We start from the raw sequence: 15,675 nt of genomic DNA, 5'->3' as shown, positions 1-15,675 counted from the left end.
CAGAATGATTTCTATCAATTTCATGGTTTTTTAAATTACATTTTGTATATAATCCGTTAATTTGCTCTCAGCTCTTTTTTGTTTGGTTTCCCATTATTATTTTATATTAGTTCACTGGAGTAGAGTTGACCACATGTTACATTCACTTTGGGCGTACGACATGGGAATCCAATTTCTGTACACTTATGCTGCTCTCAGTTCTTTAATAAATTTAAAGACGACACAATAGGTTCATTTTCATCCAAATTAGGAGTCTGTGTTTTCTCACTTCTTTTATTGACATGTTCCAAAGCATCCTTCCAAATTCTAAGAAAAATGCATATTGAAGGTTTATCAACTTTTTTGCGTAAGCTTTGAATGCTTCTCATTTATGTTCGATCTCCTCTTCCAAGTCTTCGAAAATATATTTTGGAGCTCTCAACACATCCTACACTGCAAGGCTCGAACAGCTTCATCATGGGCAGAGATTCTCAAGACACTTAAATTCCTTAAAGAAAAAAATCCAAGCTTAGCCAACCTGAAAAGAAAACATGTAACAGATAAAACATAGGAAGTAGTCAACAACTTTAGGTATGGCAGGGGCAGTGAGGGACAAGGACGGGACATGCCCAAGGTGGCTCCTGATTGCAATGAAAATATTTTATTTTTGCAAATTGACAAAAAGGTATGACTGTGTAAACACACTGGCCTCCTCCCAGACCTCAGAAGGACCCTGAAATAGAATCTGCAAGGTGGAGAGGAGGTATCCCGACAAGGATGAGATAAAGCAAGACAGGGTGCAGGGAACCGTGGGCAGATGAGCCTGCGGAACAAGGGCAGATCAAGGTCACTGAGAAAGGTCGTGCCGTGGATGGTGAGATGCTCTGGAGGGTTTAGTGTTTCTTCCCAGTGTATAGGGAAAGGGAAAATGGGAAGTTAGCTTTTATTGGGTACAGAGAGTAAGCTGGGAAGGTGCAGAAGTTCTGGAGACGGACGGTAGTGATAACTGTACACCAATGTGAATGTGCTAAATGCCCGGAAGTACCACTTAAGAAGACTACAATGGTCAATTTCCTGTTATGTACGTTTCACCACCTACATACATTTTAACACAAACACATTTTCACATTTTAACAGTTTTTTAAATTGAGCTCATTATAGATTCATGGTTGTAATAATATGGAAAATTTTCTGGGGTGTCTGACTGGCTCCAGTCAGTAGAGCATACAACTCCTGATCTCGGTTGTGAGTTCAAGCCCCAAGCTGGGTATAAAGATTACTTAAAAAAAAATTTTTTTTAATCTTTAAAAAAAAAAAAAAGGAAAGGAAAAAACCTTATACTTTACCTATGGTAAAGTTTGTCCCCTGGTAATTCTTTGTAAGACTCTGGTACAATATCACAGCCAGGATATTTACACTAGTACAATTAATGTATTCTGACTCCCCCATTCTACTTGTATGTGTGTGTGTGTGTGTGTGTGTGCAATTTTACTGCCCAAATGGGTTTGGGTATCCACCACCACCGTCAAGCTAGGACAGTCCCACCACAGGGATCCTTTATGCTGCTCTTTTATAATCACATCCACACCCCTCCAACCCTGCTCCCCATCCCAAACCCCTGTCCTCCATTTACAAAATGGTATCCTTTCAAGAATGGCATGTGAATGGAATCATACCTTCATCTCACTCATACAGACCTTCTTGGTTTGATCTTCTGCACCCAGCATCATTTCCTGGAGGTGCATCCAATCTGATACAGGTCTCAGCGGCTGGCTCCTTCTCATTCTTGGGTACGCTCCATGGCTGTGTCCCAGTTTGCTTAACCACCTATTATTAAGGGACATCTGGCCTATGGAAGGACAGTTTGGGACTATTACGAATAAAGCTGCTCTGAACTTTTGAGGATAGGGCTCTGGGTGAACATGAGTTTTTATTCCTCTGGGGTAAGTGCTCAGAAATGCCCTTGCTGGGGTCTCTAGTAGTTGCATGTTTGTTTGTTTGTTTGTTTGTTTGTTTTTTAAGTAATTGCCCAACGGTTTTCCAGAATGTGTTTGTGAGCTCTGGTCCATTCTACATTCCCACCCACAACGTATGAGCGATGTAGCTTGGGTGTGTCCTCACCAGCATTTGGTGATGTCCCTGGTTTTATGTTGGCCATCCTGATAGGTGTGTAGTGGTGTCTCCCGATTCCGATGTGCGTTTTGCGAATGACGACTGATGCTGAGCATTTTTTCATGGGGTGAGGTGTTAAGCACGGGAGTGAGTGGCAAAATGGGCACTTCTGAAGGGTTGTTATTGGAAGGGGTTCCCATAGTCCTTGGTGACAGCCACTGGGGGCCTGAGCTGGGCCTTGGAAGCCAATGGACAGAGAGGGGTGGGCTTGGAGGAGTCCAGAAAGGCTTTAGGAAATAAAATGGGCCAAACATGGCAACCAGTGAGATACGGGGAGGAGACTTCCTGCCGAGGAAGACAGAGGAATCCAGAATAGAATTCGGTCTGGCAATGTTGAGGTTTGCCTATGAAACATCCAGGTCACTCAGAGCATTTGGATATGAGTGTTCAAAATCAGGACTGAACCTGGGCTGAAAACATGGATTTGTAAGCTCCTCAATTTCCTCCACTAAACTTTGCAGGGGAGGGACCTGATTTTTTGAACTTCTAGTTTACTGGTTCCCCTGGTAGGCCGAGGACCCCAGGCATCTGGGGACCGCTGCAGAGGACCCAACAATCCACATGCACACCAAGAATTTCCAGGAGCACATGACTCCCCTCACACACCTAAGTGTTATTTTTCAGTTATAGGTAGATTGGGTTATAATTTCACAGATCTGTTTACAAAATGTAATTTTAGATTTTTCCATTATGACTACTTTTCAGGGAGATAAGAAAATCTCTCAAACTGGTGTAAGAGCATACAGAATGTTTAATCATCTAGAAGTGGCCGTGACTTCTGGCTAGTTCGTCTCCTTGGGGACAAGGGGTCTCCACTGCTCTGAAGCCCCCGCCCTTGGGGTCCCCAGATATTCTTTCAATGAAGGCGACCTTCCACCTGCTGCCCTGGGAGACTCCCTGCCCTTCCGCCTGCCCCCAGGCTTTCCCACCAGTTCCTCTGTAGGTAACAGGTGGCTGTAGACCTTCCTGCTGAACTTGAGAATCCTCCTGCCCAGACTACCCCTTGCAGAAGCCCACCTTCCCCAGGGCCAATCCCCTCTGAGTTGTGCCTGGACCCCCTCCATGCCCCACTCACCCCTCGGGGGAAAATGCTGCCAGCTGTGCACCCCAGGGGCTTTTTCCCACACCTGCTGTGAGATTTCCTTTGCTGCCTTTATAAAGACGGTAGAATTACTGTTCTCCAAAAGCACAATTCCCTCACTCCACCCCCTACCACTACCCCCACCTCTGTAGTATGAAAACACCAAGACAGGCAGAAGAGCAAATCATGGGGTCTCCGTAGGACTGACTCAGTGCCCCAAAGCACCGGGCTGTACCTGTCCACGTATAATACAGCCTGCACTGGACTTGGCCAAAACACAGTGACTATGGAGTCCAGCCTTGCCTCTGGCATCTCATAAAATGGCTGCTTAAATATAATTGCAAAGAAATTGAGGTTCTCTTTGGGAGGGAGCGGGGGGGGGGGGAGGACAAGCTTCGGCCTGCTCTGTTGCAATCACTGAGTCTTTGTGACACGGAAGCCGTAGGTCAGATCCAAGATCTCACTGTAGACCGGAGGGAACTGTTGTCTCAGGAATTCGACACTGGGCTCTTATCTTATAACAAGTCCCCTGAAGTCTCCTGTACTGAGAATTAGCAAAGATGATGACACAGGGGACAACAAGGGGACCCCTGCCTGCTGTCCTTCTGCAACCATTTAGCTGATTCTGTTTTCCAGCTCTTGGTTCCGAAAGCTTTATCGTGCTTTTCCAACAATGGGAAAAATTGGAAAGCTTCGATTTTCTTATATTTGTCTTTATGCCTTATTTTTGGAGTTTTCTAAAATTAAAAATCCGATGTCCAGACCCTGGTTATTTAAAAACAGGCAAGTTAACTTCCGCTGCATAAAATTTCCCTGGAGGCCCTGAGATCCCTAAAGGGAAGCCGTCTGAGGAAGCCAGGAGGTAGGGAAGGAGAGGGAGAGAGTCGTCGAGAAGACACCGCTCTTACTCTGCTTCCTCAGTTTTCCTTCCAGAATCTTCTCGGGCCTGTGATCCAAGGACCTCACACCCCCACCACACACCCTGTGCCACCTCCCACATCTGTGCCAACCCGGGGGCCCTCCGGAATTTGGCATCACTGCCCCTCCCCAGAGTGATGGAGGTGCCCCAGTTCCCACCCTGGGTAAGGAAAAGGCCTTCTCAGCAACTGAAAGGAGGTGGTGTCATTCTTTTGAGGCTTAATGTAAGAAGTCCCCCAAGCCTCCCGTTAACACAGAATGTCGTAGGCACAATTACATGGAGAGCCTCTCCCTGAAATCTGTAGAGCCAATGATTTGGGGGAGTTCACAGATTTTCAGGGGGAAAAAATGGAGAAATATATATGCATTTGTTAGCTCTTTGTTGTGTCAAGAAAGGATTTTTTTTTTAAGGTTATTTATTTATTTATTTATTGACAGAGAGAGATCACAAGTAGGCAGAGAGGCAGGCAGACAGAGGAGGAAAGTAGGCCCCCTGCTGAGCAGAGCCCAATGCGGGGCTCGATCCCAGGACCCTGAGATCATGACCTGAGCCAAAGGCAGAGGCTTAACCCATTGAGCCACCCAGGCACCCCTAGGAAAGAAAGGATATTTTTAAAAGAACTACTTTCTGCTAGCACTTTTTAAGAAAAAGCACTTGAACTCGGGCACAAATATAGGTATGCAAACACACCACACAGAAAGAGAAACCCTCCCGAGTACGAAAGAGCCCAGCAGTGGACGACGAACCTCAAGCTTTCTGAAAAGCCAACCACTGCTCCAGAAGCCCTGGTTTGGGTACAAGTCCCCTCCCTCTGCCGTGTGCAGGGACCCAGGCTACATCTCCATCATTGCTCAGCAAAGAGCAGTGGGTTCAAGGGCCCCGATGTTCTGCTGGGAGCTACTCTGGGAAACGTAGGTAAGAGCATAAATTGGCTCTTCTGAAATCCATCCCCTCCCTGGAGAAAGAGTAGAAGCGTGACGGACAGACAACCAAAGTCGAGGCCGTTATTTACCCCTTAAGGATGGGTTTCCCAGGTCAACTTAAGTCTGAATCTTTGACTTCAGGGGTGACAGAGGCCTGGCCCAAAGGGCAGCCTGCTCTGCAGTATAGCCTGTTCCTGGGTCCACTGTGCAAGGAAGGCTGCCTGCTTTCATCTTACCACCAAGCCTTAGTCGCTCCAAATGCCCCACAAAGACCCAGTAAGGCATCACTGGACACCACGTAGTCTGCGCTGGATGCCCATCGGATCGCTGTGTACACGGCTCCGCACAGACCTGCAGAATGGAGAAATAGAAGCCTTCATTCGGATGAAGATGCTGATGCCACAGCTTTGCACCAGGAGGGAAGGCCCCATGTTATTCCCAAGGGGGGACACACCCCTGACCCAGGTTATATAAGCCTAGCCTCTTAGTCACTGTTGGCTTTTCTTTGCAAATGCACGTTTTGGGCATTGCTTCCAGCAGCATCAGCCATGGCCAATTTATATTCTAATGGGAGGAAGGACAGGGCCTCTCGGGAGCTTGGCGGGCCAGGCCGGAATCAATTTCCCTCCTCCTTGCAAATGTTCTTCCACCTGAACGTGTGCCTCTGAGGGCACATGAGGAAAAAGATCATCAAGAAACAGCACTTGCAGATGAAGCTCATTCTGAAAAGGGACAAGCTGGTGAACAGGCCACCAGAAAAGATAAAAGACGGAAATACAAAGGGCCGATAAATAGATGTAAAATAGTGAATGCAACTGGTAACTTTTTAAAAATGTGAACTGAAACAGTGAGATTCAATGAGTGATATAGTGCATGTATGTCTAGTGTATCCAATTGACAAAATAATGTTACAGTCGATCTTGTGTCCTAGGGTCTGAGGAAGCTGACCCCAGAGAAGGAGTACAAACAATGGCCATTTTTCTAGAAGTCAGTTTTTCTCCACTTAGCAAACCTCAGAAACCTGCATATCTTCCATCACGACACCTGCACAAATGCATTCTAGGAAATAATGACAAATATACAGAGATATTCTTATGTAAGGATGGTCTTTAAATACTCCAACAGAGGGGTGCCTGGGTGGCTCAGTTGTTAAGGGTCTGCCTTTGGCTCAGGTCATGATTCTAGGGTCCTGTGATCAGGCCCTGCTTTGGGCTCCCTGCTGGGCGGGAAGCCTATTTCTTCCTCTCCCTCTGCTGCTCCCCTGCTTGTGTTCCCTCTCTCACTGTGTCTCTCTCTGTCAAATAAATAAATAAAATCTTTAAAAAATAAAAATAAAAAGATAATAAATACCCCAACAGAAGGGGTTGATGAAATCAGTTACAGTATACCTAAGTGATAGAACAGGGGACGCTTACAGGGTAACAGGATGGTAGTTGTGTATTTGTTGAAATGGAAAGCAGTTCAAAATATACTGTTCCGTTGTAAAAGAGTTTCAGGCATAGTAAACATAGGGGCACCTGGGTGGCTCAGTCGTTAAGCATCTGACTCTTGGTTTGGGCTCAAGTCATGCTCTCAGGGTCATGAGATCCAGCCCTGTGTCAGGCTCTACACTCACAACATGGAGTCTACTTGTTCCTTTCCCTCTGTTCCTCCCCCCACTTCCAAGTGCTCTCTCTTTCTCTCTCTCAAATAAATAAATAATCTTTAAAAAAAAAAAATAATGGCGAGTGTATTTTTTTTTGCTTAATTCATCATTTCTTTTTTTTTTAATATTTTATTTATTTATCAGAGAGAAAGAGGGAGAGAGCAGGCACAGGCAGACAGAATGGCAGGCAGAGGCAGAAGGGAGTAGGGAGAAGCAGGCTCCCTACTGAGCAAGGAGCCCGATGTGGGACTCGATCCCAGGACGCTGGGATTATGACCTGAGCCGAAGGCAGCTGCTTAACCAACTGAGCCACCCAGGCGTCCCTAATTCATCATTTCAATCAATAAATATTACTAAGCAAGAAGAATGCATCAAAGACCAAGACAGATAGCACCCCACTCATAAAGATTGCATTTATTGCAGTGATGGGGCCTGGGGATTGGACAACAATAAAAAGTTAATGAGACAATTATTATAGTGTGAAACTGCTAGGCAGGGAATTAAAGTAGGAGACATAACAGAGATGTTTCTGAATTTTAAACTGAGATGCCAGTAAGAGAAGGAGAAAGGAGTGAGAGTGGTCCAGGCATCAAAAACAGCTTGTGCAAAGGTCCTGAGGCAGGACTGAGCTTTAGACAACATGGTCAGACCTAGCTAGACCATGTAGCTAAAGCCAAGTGAAGGAGGGACAGTATGGTAGATAAAGACAGAGAGGGGGTTGGAGCTGGATCATGTGGGGATCGTTAAACCAGGGTAAGAAGCTGGGAATTTTTTCTACGTGCTATGGGAAGAACTGCAGGTCTCAAACGGGAGGTATGATCTCATCAGTGTTACTAAACTTCACACTGGCTGCTGTGTGCAAGAACGAATGTAAGAGCCAAGGATGGAGGCAGGGAATCAGGTCACCCGGGCTGCTGCAATCGTCCACGCCAGGTCTCAGGGTGGCTTGGACCTGAGGGGCACGTGGCAATGGAGAGAAATTGGATACGGTCAGGATTTATTGCGGAGTCAGTACCAGCAGTATTTGCTAGTGGATGGGTGACTCGGAGGACTTCCCCCTCGTCCCTCCTGTTCCAGATGCTTCCAGCTCCACTTCCCTGCCAAGGTTCATCCATACGCCCTGCCTTCGGGTTTTGTGGGATGATCAGCCCCGTAAACTAAGTCTTCCTCTCCTCAAACTACCTCCAGCTGCTTTTCATTCCTTGCAAGGGAGGTCATTGAGCACCTGCTGTGTTACAATCCTCCCAACGGCCCTGTAAGGAGGGCACAGCCATGGAAACAGGCAAAGCTCAGAGAGATGAGGTGACCTTCCCAGCTCAGAACAGCAGAGCGAGGATTCAAACCCAGGACTTTGGGGTTCAGAGCAAGCTTGTCCTCCTCTCCACTATGCTGGATCATCGAGATGTATCCAGCTGCTAGCTGACCCGCAAATACGGCTAGTTAAGCACTGAAATCTCAGCTCCCTCATTGCACGGAAGGAGAACAATGGCCGCCTACCCACACTAATTTCCCAGCCTCCCTTGCAGCTGGTATGGACATTCAACTTTCTCCAGTGGAGTCTTAGAGGAAATGAAGAGTGTGGCTCCTCCACACCCTTTCTCTTTCCTGCAGGCTGCAAGCCGGGCTTGGCAGTGTGCCGGCTTCAATGAGGCAGATCGCAGTAAGTCTTTGCGGGGGTTGTGGAACAATGACTCAGAAGGAGCCTGAATCCCTGAATGACCACATGGCCCTGAGCCTGCCTCCAGCCTGGAAAGCCCACCTAGCCTGGGTGTGTGAGAGAGGAAGGATAGAACTCTAATCTTTAAGTCATACCATTGCCAGGTTTCTTGGTACAGCATTCCAGCCTTATGTTAATTGATACATCACCTCGACATGATCCATCTATTTTAAATACCAGTGGTCTCTGTCATTAAACACTAACTGAGCCCGTCAAACAGTACCTCCAGACAACAGGTAGACCCTTGAGTTTCCCTACTCCTGTCCATGGCTAAACGTGTCTATTCTGTGGAACAGAGTCCATGCCTCATGCACTCCTAGGAGTACCTTCAAAACCCAGTTTAGGGGTGCCCTTGTGGCTCAGTAAGTTGGGCATCTGAATCTTTTTTTTCCTTTTTTTTTTTTAAACAATTTTTATTTTATTTGACAGAGATCACAAGTAGGCTGAGAGGCAGGCAGAGAGAGGGGTAAGCAGAATCCCTGCTGAGCAGAGAGCCCAACTCGGGGCTCGATCCTAGGACCCTGAGATCATGACCTGAGCCGAAGGCAGAGGCTTAACCCACTGAGCCACCCACGCATCCGGGGCATCTGAGTCTTGATTTTGGCTCAGGTTGTGATCTCAGAGTCATGAAATTCAGCCCCACGTTGGGCTCAGGTTCAGTGAGGAGTCTGCTTGAGATTCTCTCTCTGTGTGCCCCCTTGCACACACCTCTTTCTCTAAAATAAATAAATCTTAAAAAACAATAAATAAATAAAGCCAGTTTAAGTTGGAAACCAAAATCAACAAGACCTCCATGCATGAGAAATTTTTTACATACAATTATTTATAAAAATATTTGAAGTGTTACATTCTTTCTTGATAAATGCTTAACAATTGATAAAGCAAAACTTAACAATCCTCCAATCTATTGTTAAATCTTCTGGGAAAAGACCAATTTTATTTATTATTATTATTGAACTGGGTTTGTTCCAGAAAGACCAGCTTCTGGGGAGCACGGGCTCTGGCTTTCATACGTTAATAAATCATTTTACTTTTCAAAAACGTGGTGGGTTTGTCAGGGAGCAAGCCAAACACCCTAGTCGATCATGATGACAATTTATTTATATCAGACTGTGCGCTTCTTCCCACAGGTTCCAAATTTAGAGACCAACGTTAAGTTCCCCTGAAATAGGTGTGACTCAGTTACTTCCTGGTAAATTCCACTGAATACTAAAATAAACCCAGTATCTCCCTGCACTTCTCCATGGTTCACAAGTGTGACAAAGCTCTCCGGAGTCCACTAGGAAACCAATCTGCTTACAGAGCTTGCCTTGTGGACACTGGATACTTTTGGCTGGAGGTGACAATACAGTCATACTCCACCAGCTTCCGCAGCACTGCAGAAAGTAGGGTAAAAACCTGTTCCCCACAGTGGTGAGCATAGGTGTTTCCATAAGGCCATCAGGAAAGATGGAGAAAGGACGGGAAGGAAAAGGCGGGGCACACACTTAGTAGTGAGAAATGTACCAGTTTGGGATTCAGATGGACGCAGATTCCAATCCTGACTCTACTACGTGCTGTTCAACTCACGAAACTTCTTTAAACCTCAGTTCCCTAGAAAGACACCCACCTCAAAGAGCGTCATGAGGATGGAGGAAGTATCTATAGCTCATATAGAATGTTCTGGCAGACTTGGCACTGAGCCAGTGACTGCAAAACAAAACCCAAGCCGATCCTGCCTCGAGATAAAGAAGTCAGCAAGCCTGCCTTCTTTGCCAAGTCGCCATGAAGGAACGCAGCAGGCCAGCTGGCCTCAAGGTTTCTAAATTGTCAAGGACGGGCTTCTGCGGGTGCTCTTGTGGGGCGGGTGGATATGCTCGCTGACCACATCCCAGCTGTTCTCCTGCAACTGTGGCTGCCCAAACCTTCCAACTACTCTCATGGCTAAACCAGCCAGCAAAGCACAGTCAAGGCCTCATGGAAAAGTCTGTGTTCCAGTCACCTACTTCTGCTGTCCAAGCTCACGCACAACAGTGAAGGACTGCTTTATGTGCTTTCTGTTCTGGAGGCTGGTCATCCCCTTTTTTTTTTTTTTTTTTTTTAATTTATTTGACAGAGATCACAAGTAGGCAGAGAGGCAGGCAGAGAGAGAGAGAGAGAGAAAGAGGAGGAAGCAGGCTCCCTGCTGAGCAGAGAGCCCGATGTGGGACTCAATCCCAGGACCCTGGAATCATGACCTGAGCCTAAGGCAGAGGCTTTAACCCACTGAGCCACCCAGGCACCCCATCCACTTTCTTAACAATAACGAAGTACAAAACCAAAAACAAAATAATCCTCGTGTGCCTTGATTATGGTCCTTACCGTTACACAGCCAACAACTGGGCTATAGGAAAAAAAGCTATAAAAAGCAACAGTGAATTCATTAGGCTTTTTTTTTTTTTTTTTTCATGATGGGCACAGGCACTGGATTTTTTTTGGCTTCAACCCATGACCATAATATCAAATATGGAAAATCAAGTAATGCCCTCAGGACAGTTTTGAGGCTCCCTCCAATGCTGAGACCATGACCGTCGGTCTGATGGCCATCCACACCTACTCCTTCCAAGCTTGTCCTCATGACTTCCCAGTCTCTGTAATGAGCATTTACTCTCTCTGATACTTTGACATCCCTCCAGCTCCCAGTGAAGCATGTGGGTCCTCCATCAGCCCCTACTTCCCTGTACACTCAGCATCTTGAGTCATGTTCTGATAACATCATACCAAGACTATTAGGATCTTTTGCTGGTCTCCCACCTCCTATTTCTCCAAACCATCTTCCACTGACCTACCAAAAAGTAAGGCTTTATCTGCATCCTTCCTCTGCTCAGTAACCTTCGATGGCTCCCTATTACTCATTCTGCAACCAACGTTCTCCACGATACAGCCCTCAACTCCCTTCCCTATCACATCTCTCCTCCAGGACCCACATTCGCACTAGATTTAATCACTCCTTATTGAACTTACTGACCTTTTCCCATCCCCATGCCTTTTTCATGTGATTCTTCCCCCCGGAATTCTCACGCTCCTTCCCATGCGCCCCCACACTAAACTCAAATCCATCTATCAGAGATCATCTCAAGGGAGACCTCTTCCGTGAAGACTTTCCTAATCCTTCCAACTAGCAATAAATACACCTACCTTCTAAATCCCATGACCTTGAATTTGTACTTACTTTCCTTCTGTCTCTTGTTCCCCTCTACCTTGCAGTGTCAAGCCCTAAGCATCCATGGGGGCTTTTGAGCACGATCTGGTGGGAAGGGAAGGTGGGGAAATGGGCCTTCAAGCCACACTTGCAAAAGCATTGGTTTTACTACAATGAGATAGGAAGAGAGATCAGATAGGGCTGCTGAGGCACGCACAATCCCGCCCACACCATGCAGCCATGGAGACCTTCTCAGCCTCTTTCCTGTCTCGCACCAGACTGCAAGTATATGAAGGGGAGAGGCTGTTTTCCTTAAGTAAATGCCTGCCACAGGGTTGAGCACGACACCCGCTGTGGAGAGCTCCCGGACACGAAGCATGCTGGATTTATAAGAGCAGATAATGCCTGAGATGTGTCCAGCCTACACGGCTTCTTCCGGTCTGTGCTGAACAAACAGGTCTCCAGCACCCATTCCCTCCCGACGTCTTACTGAGGCCAAGTGTGGGACAGCCAGTCCCTCCTTCTTTAACAGGCTCCTATGAGAGCTTCTGACCTGCTTCTCCTATAAGCTGCCCGTTTACTTCTGAAACTGCAATTTACCCAGGAACCCATAATGGGGTGATCCCCCCATCCAAAGGCACAGCCCCCAATGCCAACCCTGAGTGAAGAGTCCTTCCAATTTACTTGGCATGGTATTGTCAGCGGGAAAGAATCCCTTCATGGGTTTCACCAGGAATCCACCTTCCCAGGGTACCCGCTCGGCCTGCAGCCGCCACCCCCCATTTGAAGCAGCCAGAGACAGCAAATTGCCCCCATGCCCTGGTAGTACCCACTTTCCCTGCACTGGGCATGGGGCCTCCTTCCTCCTGCTCCAGTCCGGAGGCCCCACTGACGCTGTACACTTTTCTGTAGGTGAAAGCTCTCTGCACAAAGTCGGGGCTTCCAGAAGGGGCATGGAGGGGGAACCAGCCACTGCACATATCCCTGATTAAAGAGAGAGAGAGAAGAGGAAGAGGAAACAGTGGCCAAGACAGGATGGGAGCCCCAGCTCTCCCGTTTTCCTATACAATTATAAGGCCAGATTCTAACCTGTGCATGGGTGATGAGAGAGAAACTAACACAGACATGACTCTTGCTCTGAATTAGACCCTCACTGCCTTCACTTCCCTACCCCTTGTTTCTTCATGGCCTTTTTTTCTTTATTTTTTTTTTTTTTTTTTAGCACTTGAACCCAGGTTAGCCTATTTCCTGTTCCTATTTTTAAGGAATTCAGGCTCTCTGCAGCAAAGAAAGACAAGCATTCCCTGGAGCTTTCTATTAGGAATGTTTCTAGATTGTTCGTTGAAAGCATGTACATTTGTTAATTCGCGCCATAAACACACCCCACGGCCTCATTTAGCTCTGAGCGCTCATGTGTGCATTGCGACTACCTATGATGCATGGTTCCAACTTAATCAAATACTTAATGAGCAGCATTAATATTCGTTGCCTTCTCCACAGGAGCCTCCGCTCATCAAGGTAAATAACAGTGGGTTGTCTCCACAGCCTGTGGTTGAGCTAAGAATTATCTGCCCTTTCTCAAGACAGGGAAACTGTTGGTCCCCCAAGATGGGAAAACCCTGCTGGGTACTTTCCAAAGGCTTCACTGTAAAATGAGATGTTTCCACTTAACAGATGCTTTACCAACATCAATGTCAAGCAATCTGGAAGAGTAATAAGAGATCCACCATCCGGGTGATGGTCAGAGATCCTTCTAGCGTTCTATTATGTGCCAGACACTGGAGATCCGATGAGGACCTTTCCTCACAGTGCTTGCAGTCTAGTGGGAGAGACCTATACTTACACTTACAGAAAGGTCATCCTAGAGGACACAAAATCACGGAGTGAGATCAGGGTTTGTCAGGAAAAGCATGGGGTGCTGGGAGAGCCATTCCCTAAAGAAGAGATACTGGAGTTGAGCTGAAATGAGAACGGGGAAGGGATCAGTTATTCGCTATTAGGTCTGCAGCGCACACGTACGCGCGCACACGTGCACACACACACACACACAGAGCAAAACTCCTGTATTTATACCTAAAGAAACTGAGGCCCAGCAGAGCTAAATATCTTGCCCAAGGTCAGAACTAATTATAGAAACTGCCCATCCCAGTATCTAATCCCTTCCTGCTAAATCAATGGATTTTATGTACCTCCCCACCATAGATTATTTCAATACACTTGGCCAATAAAACGCAGAATATTGAGTTAAACCCACATCCCTCGAGACCACAAGCATAAATAACGATCGTGTTTTAATGCGGAGGATACCTTTTCATTGTGCAAATCCGAATTCTCATCGTATCATAATCCAAGACAGCTTGTTTTCAGGAGGAACGGGAAGGTCATAACCCTGTCTCAAACGCACTGGCAAATCTCTCTAACCGTGCAATGCTAATTTGGGCGTGAGCTGTGTGTTTAGGCTGACTTCATGCCCCAGCTGGGGTTTCAGATTTGCACACGGCATTGGGTGGCTCTGTGCTGTTCACTGCAAGGGGACTCCGGAAGCCTCTGGGGACTTACCGCTAGCCTCCCAGTGTGTGCCTGCGCTGTGTGGCTGAAACATTCTTTTGAAAAGCCCGTGAGAATTCACTTGCAGTCTGTGCGTTTGCATGTAAAAGCAGGGACTGGAGAGAACCGCAGAGGATCACGCTCTGACCCGAGGTTACCTCTGGGAAGCAGCTGCAGTGGGGAGGGCATGGGATACGCTCTTCTTTTTACTCTAGATACGCCCGAGTTGTGTAGAATTGTACACAGGAAGGTATTACATGTGTATAAATTCTTTTAAAGAAAAATCTTAGACAAAACTAACATCTCAGTAGAACAAAGGTGCGTCTCCGCAGGGAGCAGAGGCGTTTCTTCTGGACGTGACTATATTCCAGAAACCTCAGAGCAACTCCCGCGTTGACCAGCAGAGAACTGAAGGTAGAAAACATGCCCTCCCAGCATCCCAACGGGAAATCTGGAAAGTTGGAGGCGCCTCGAGGGTCGCCGCCCTTACGACCCGCCCCCACCTCCCCGCGACAACGGGTGCACTTCGGCAAGTCCCGACTTCACCGCGTGCGCACCCAGCCACCCACCCCTGCCCCCCAACCCGTGCGGGTGCGGGAGGGTGGGGCCGCGGCGGGGCGGGGCCATCCGAGCCCGCTCCCCCACCTCCTCCCGCGTCCCCTCCCCGCCAGCCCCGCCCACGCTCGCCCCCCGCCCGCGCCCGGGGCGCCTGGCCCGCCCCCTCCCCTAGCGCGCAAACGAACCTCGCTACGCGCTCGGCGGCGGCGGGCGGGGGCCGGGCGAGGGAGGGGGCTGGCCCGAGCAGCCCGACTCCGCAGTTGTTTCCCGAGCGCGGGCTGCGCTGCCCGAGCCGCTGGGCTGGGGAAGCACTAGCCGTTGGCTCCCGGGCCGGCCCCTCCAGGCGCTCGCAGGCATGCAGCCCGGGAGCAGGCGGCGTGCCCCGGGCCGCTGCTGAGCCGGCCGGGGCGGCGGGGACCAGCGCCTGCCGAGCCCCTCCCACCTTGCCCCGGGGCCGACGAGCAGCGCCCCGGCACCCTGCTCTTCGCCCGCAGCCCCGCCAGCGCCACCCCCCGCGGGCCGCAGGGGCTCATGCAGCCGCCAAGGTAAGCGCGGGCCGGGAGCGGGGCGGACCCGGCTCTGACATCCCCGAGGAGCCTCCCGCAATTGCGGGGGCCACGGCACTGCTCTGGTCCTCCCCGGCCCCGCGTCTCATCTAGCTTCAGTCTTGCCCAGATTTGGAGCTTTGCTGCGCCTCGATCGCTTTAGTCTTGGCAGCGGTAAAGTTTTTGTGGTTTAGCATTTGCTCTTTTTTCCGCTAAAATGCTCTCCCCGGGCCGCCGGCAGCGCGCGTGCTTGGACAGACCCGGCGAGCGTCTCTTCCACTGTGTGCGGGCTGGGAGCTCCCTCTCTCCCTCGCGGTCACCTCCTCACCGGGTAGCCGCACCGCCCGGCCGGCGCAGCCTGGACGGAGCCGGACAGAGGGCTGTCCCGCCGCGAATCCCTGCCGGGCTCCCCACTTCTGCTCCGCGCCT

At 48.7% G+C, this 15,675-nt stretch overlaps 1 protein-coding gene and 1 long non-coding RNA gene across 5 annotated transcripts in view; one reads left to right on the top strand and one right to left on the bottom strand.

Annotated features, from left to right (window-relative positions):
• Positions 1-235: 235 nt before the first annotated feature.
• Positions 236-14,976, bottom strand: LOC131999072 (uncharacterized). Of its 4 annotated transcripts, none has more exons than XR_009399004.1 (5): positions 14,887-14,976; positions 13,440-13,555; positions 5,311-5,425; positions 1,677-1,828; positions 236-517 (listed from the first exon to the last, which is right to left on the bottom strand). It is a non-coding gene; the product is annotated as an uncharacterized LOC131999072 (long non-coding RNA). The 4 variants fall into 4 exon arrangements; XR_009399001.1 differs by having other exon boundaries at positions 236-487; XR_009399002.1 differs by having other exon boundaries at positions 236-487; positions 13,446-13,555.
• Positions 14,977-15,000: 24 nt separating this feature from the next.
• Positions 15,001-15,675, top strand: part of RGMA (repulsive guidance molecule BMP co-receptor a) — a 44,726-nt gene continuing 44,051 nt past the window's right edge. The window contains exon 1 of the mRNA XM_059371632.1: positions 15,001-15,246. Within this exon, the coding sequence (XP_059227615.1) occupies positions 15,233-15,246 (14 nt within the window). The 5' untranslated portion in view covers positions 15,001-15,232. The remainder of the gene's footprint in view (positions 15,247-15,675) is intronic.

This window comes from Mustela nigripes, chromosome 13, assembly GCF_022355385.1.
Source record: "Mustela nigripes isolate SB6536 chromosome 13, MUSNIG.SB6536, whole genome shotgun sequence".
Lineage (NCBI taxonomy): Eukaryota > Metazoa > Chordata > Mammalia > Carnivora > Mustelidae > Mustela > Mustela nigripes.
This window is presented reverse-complemented; position numbering and strand designations above follow the sequence as displayed.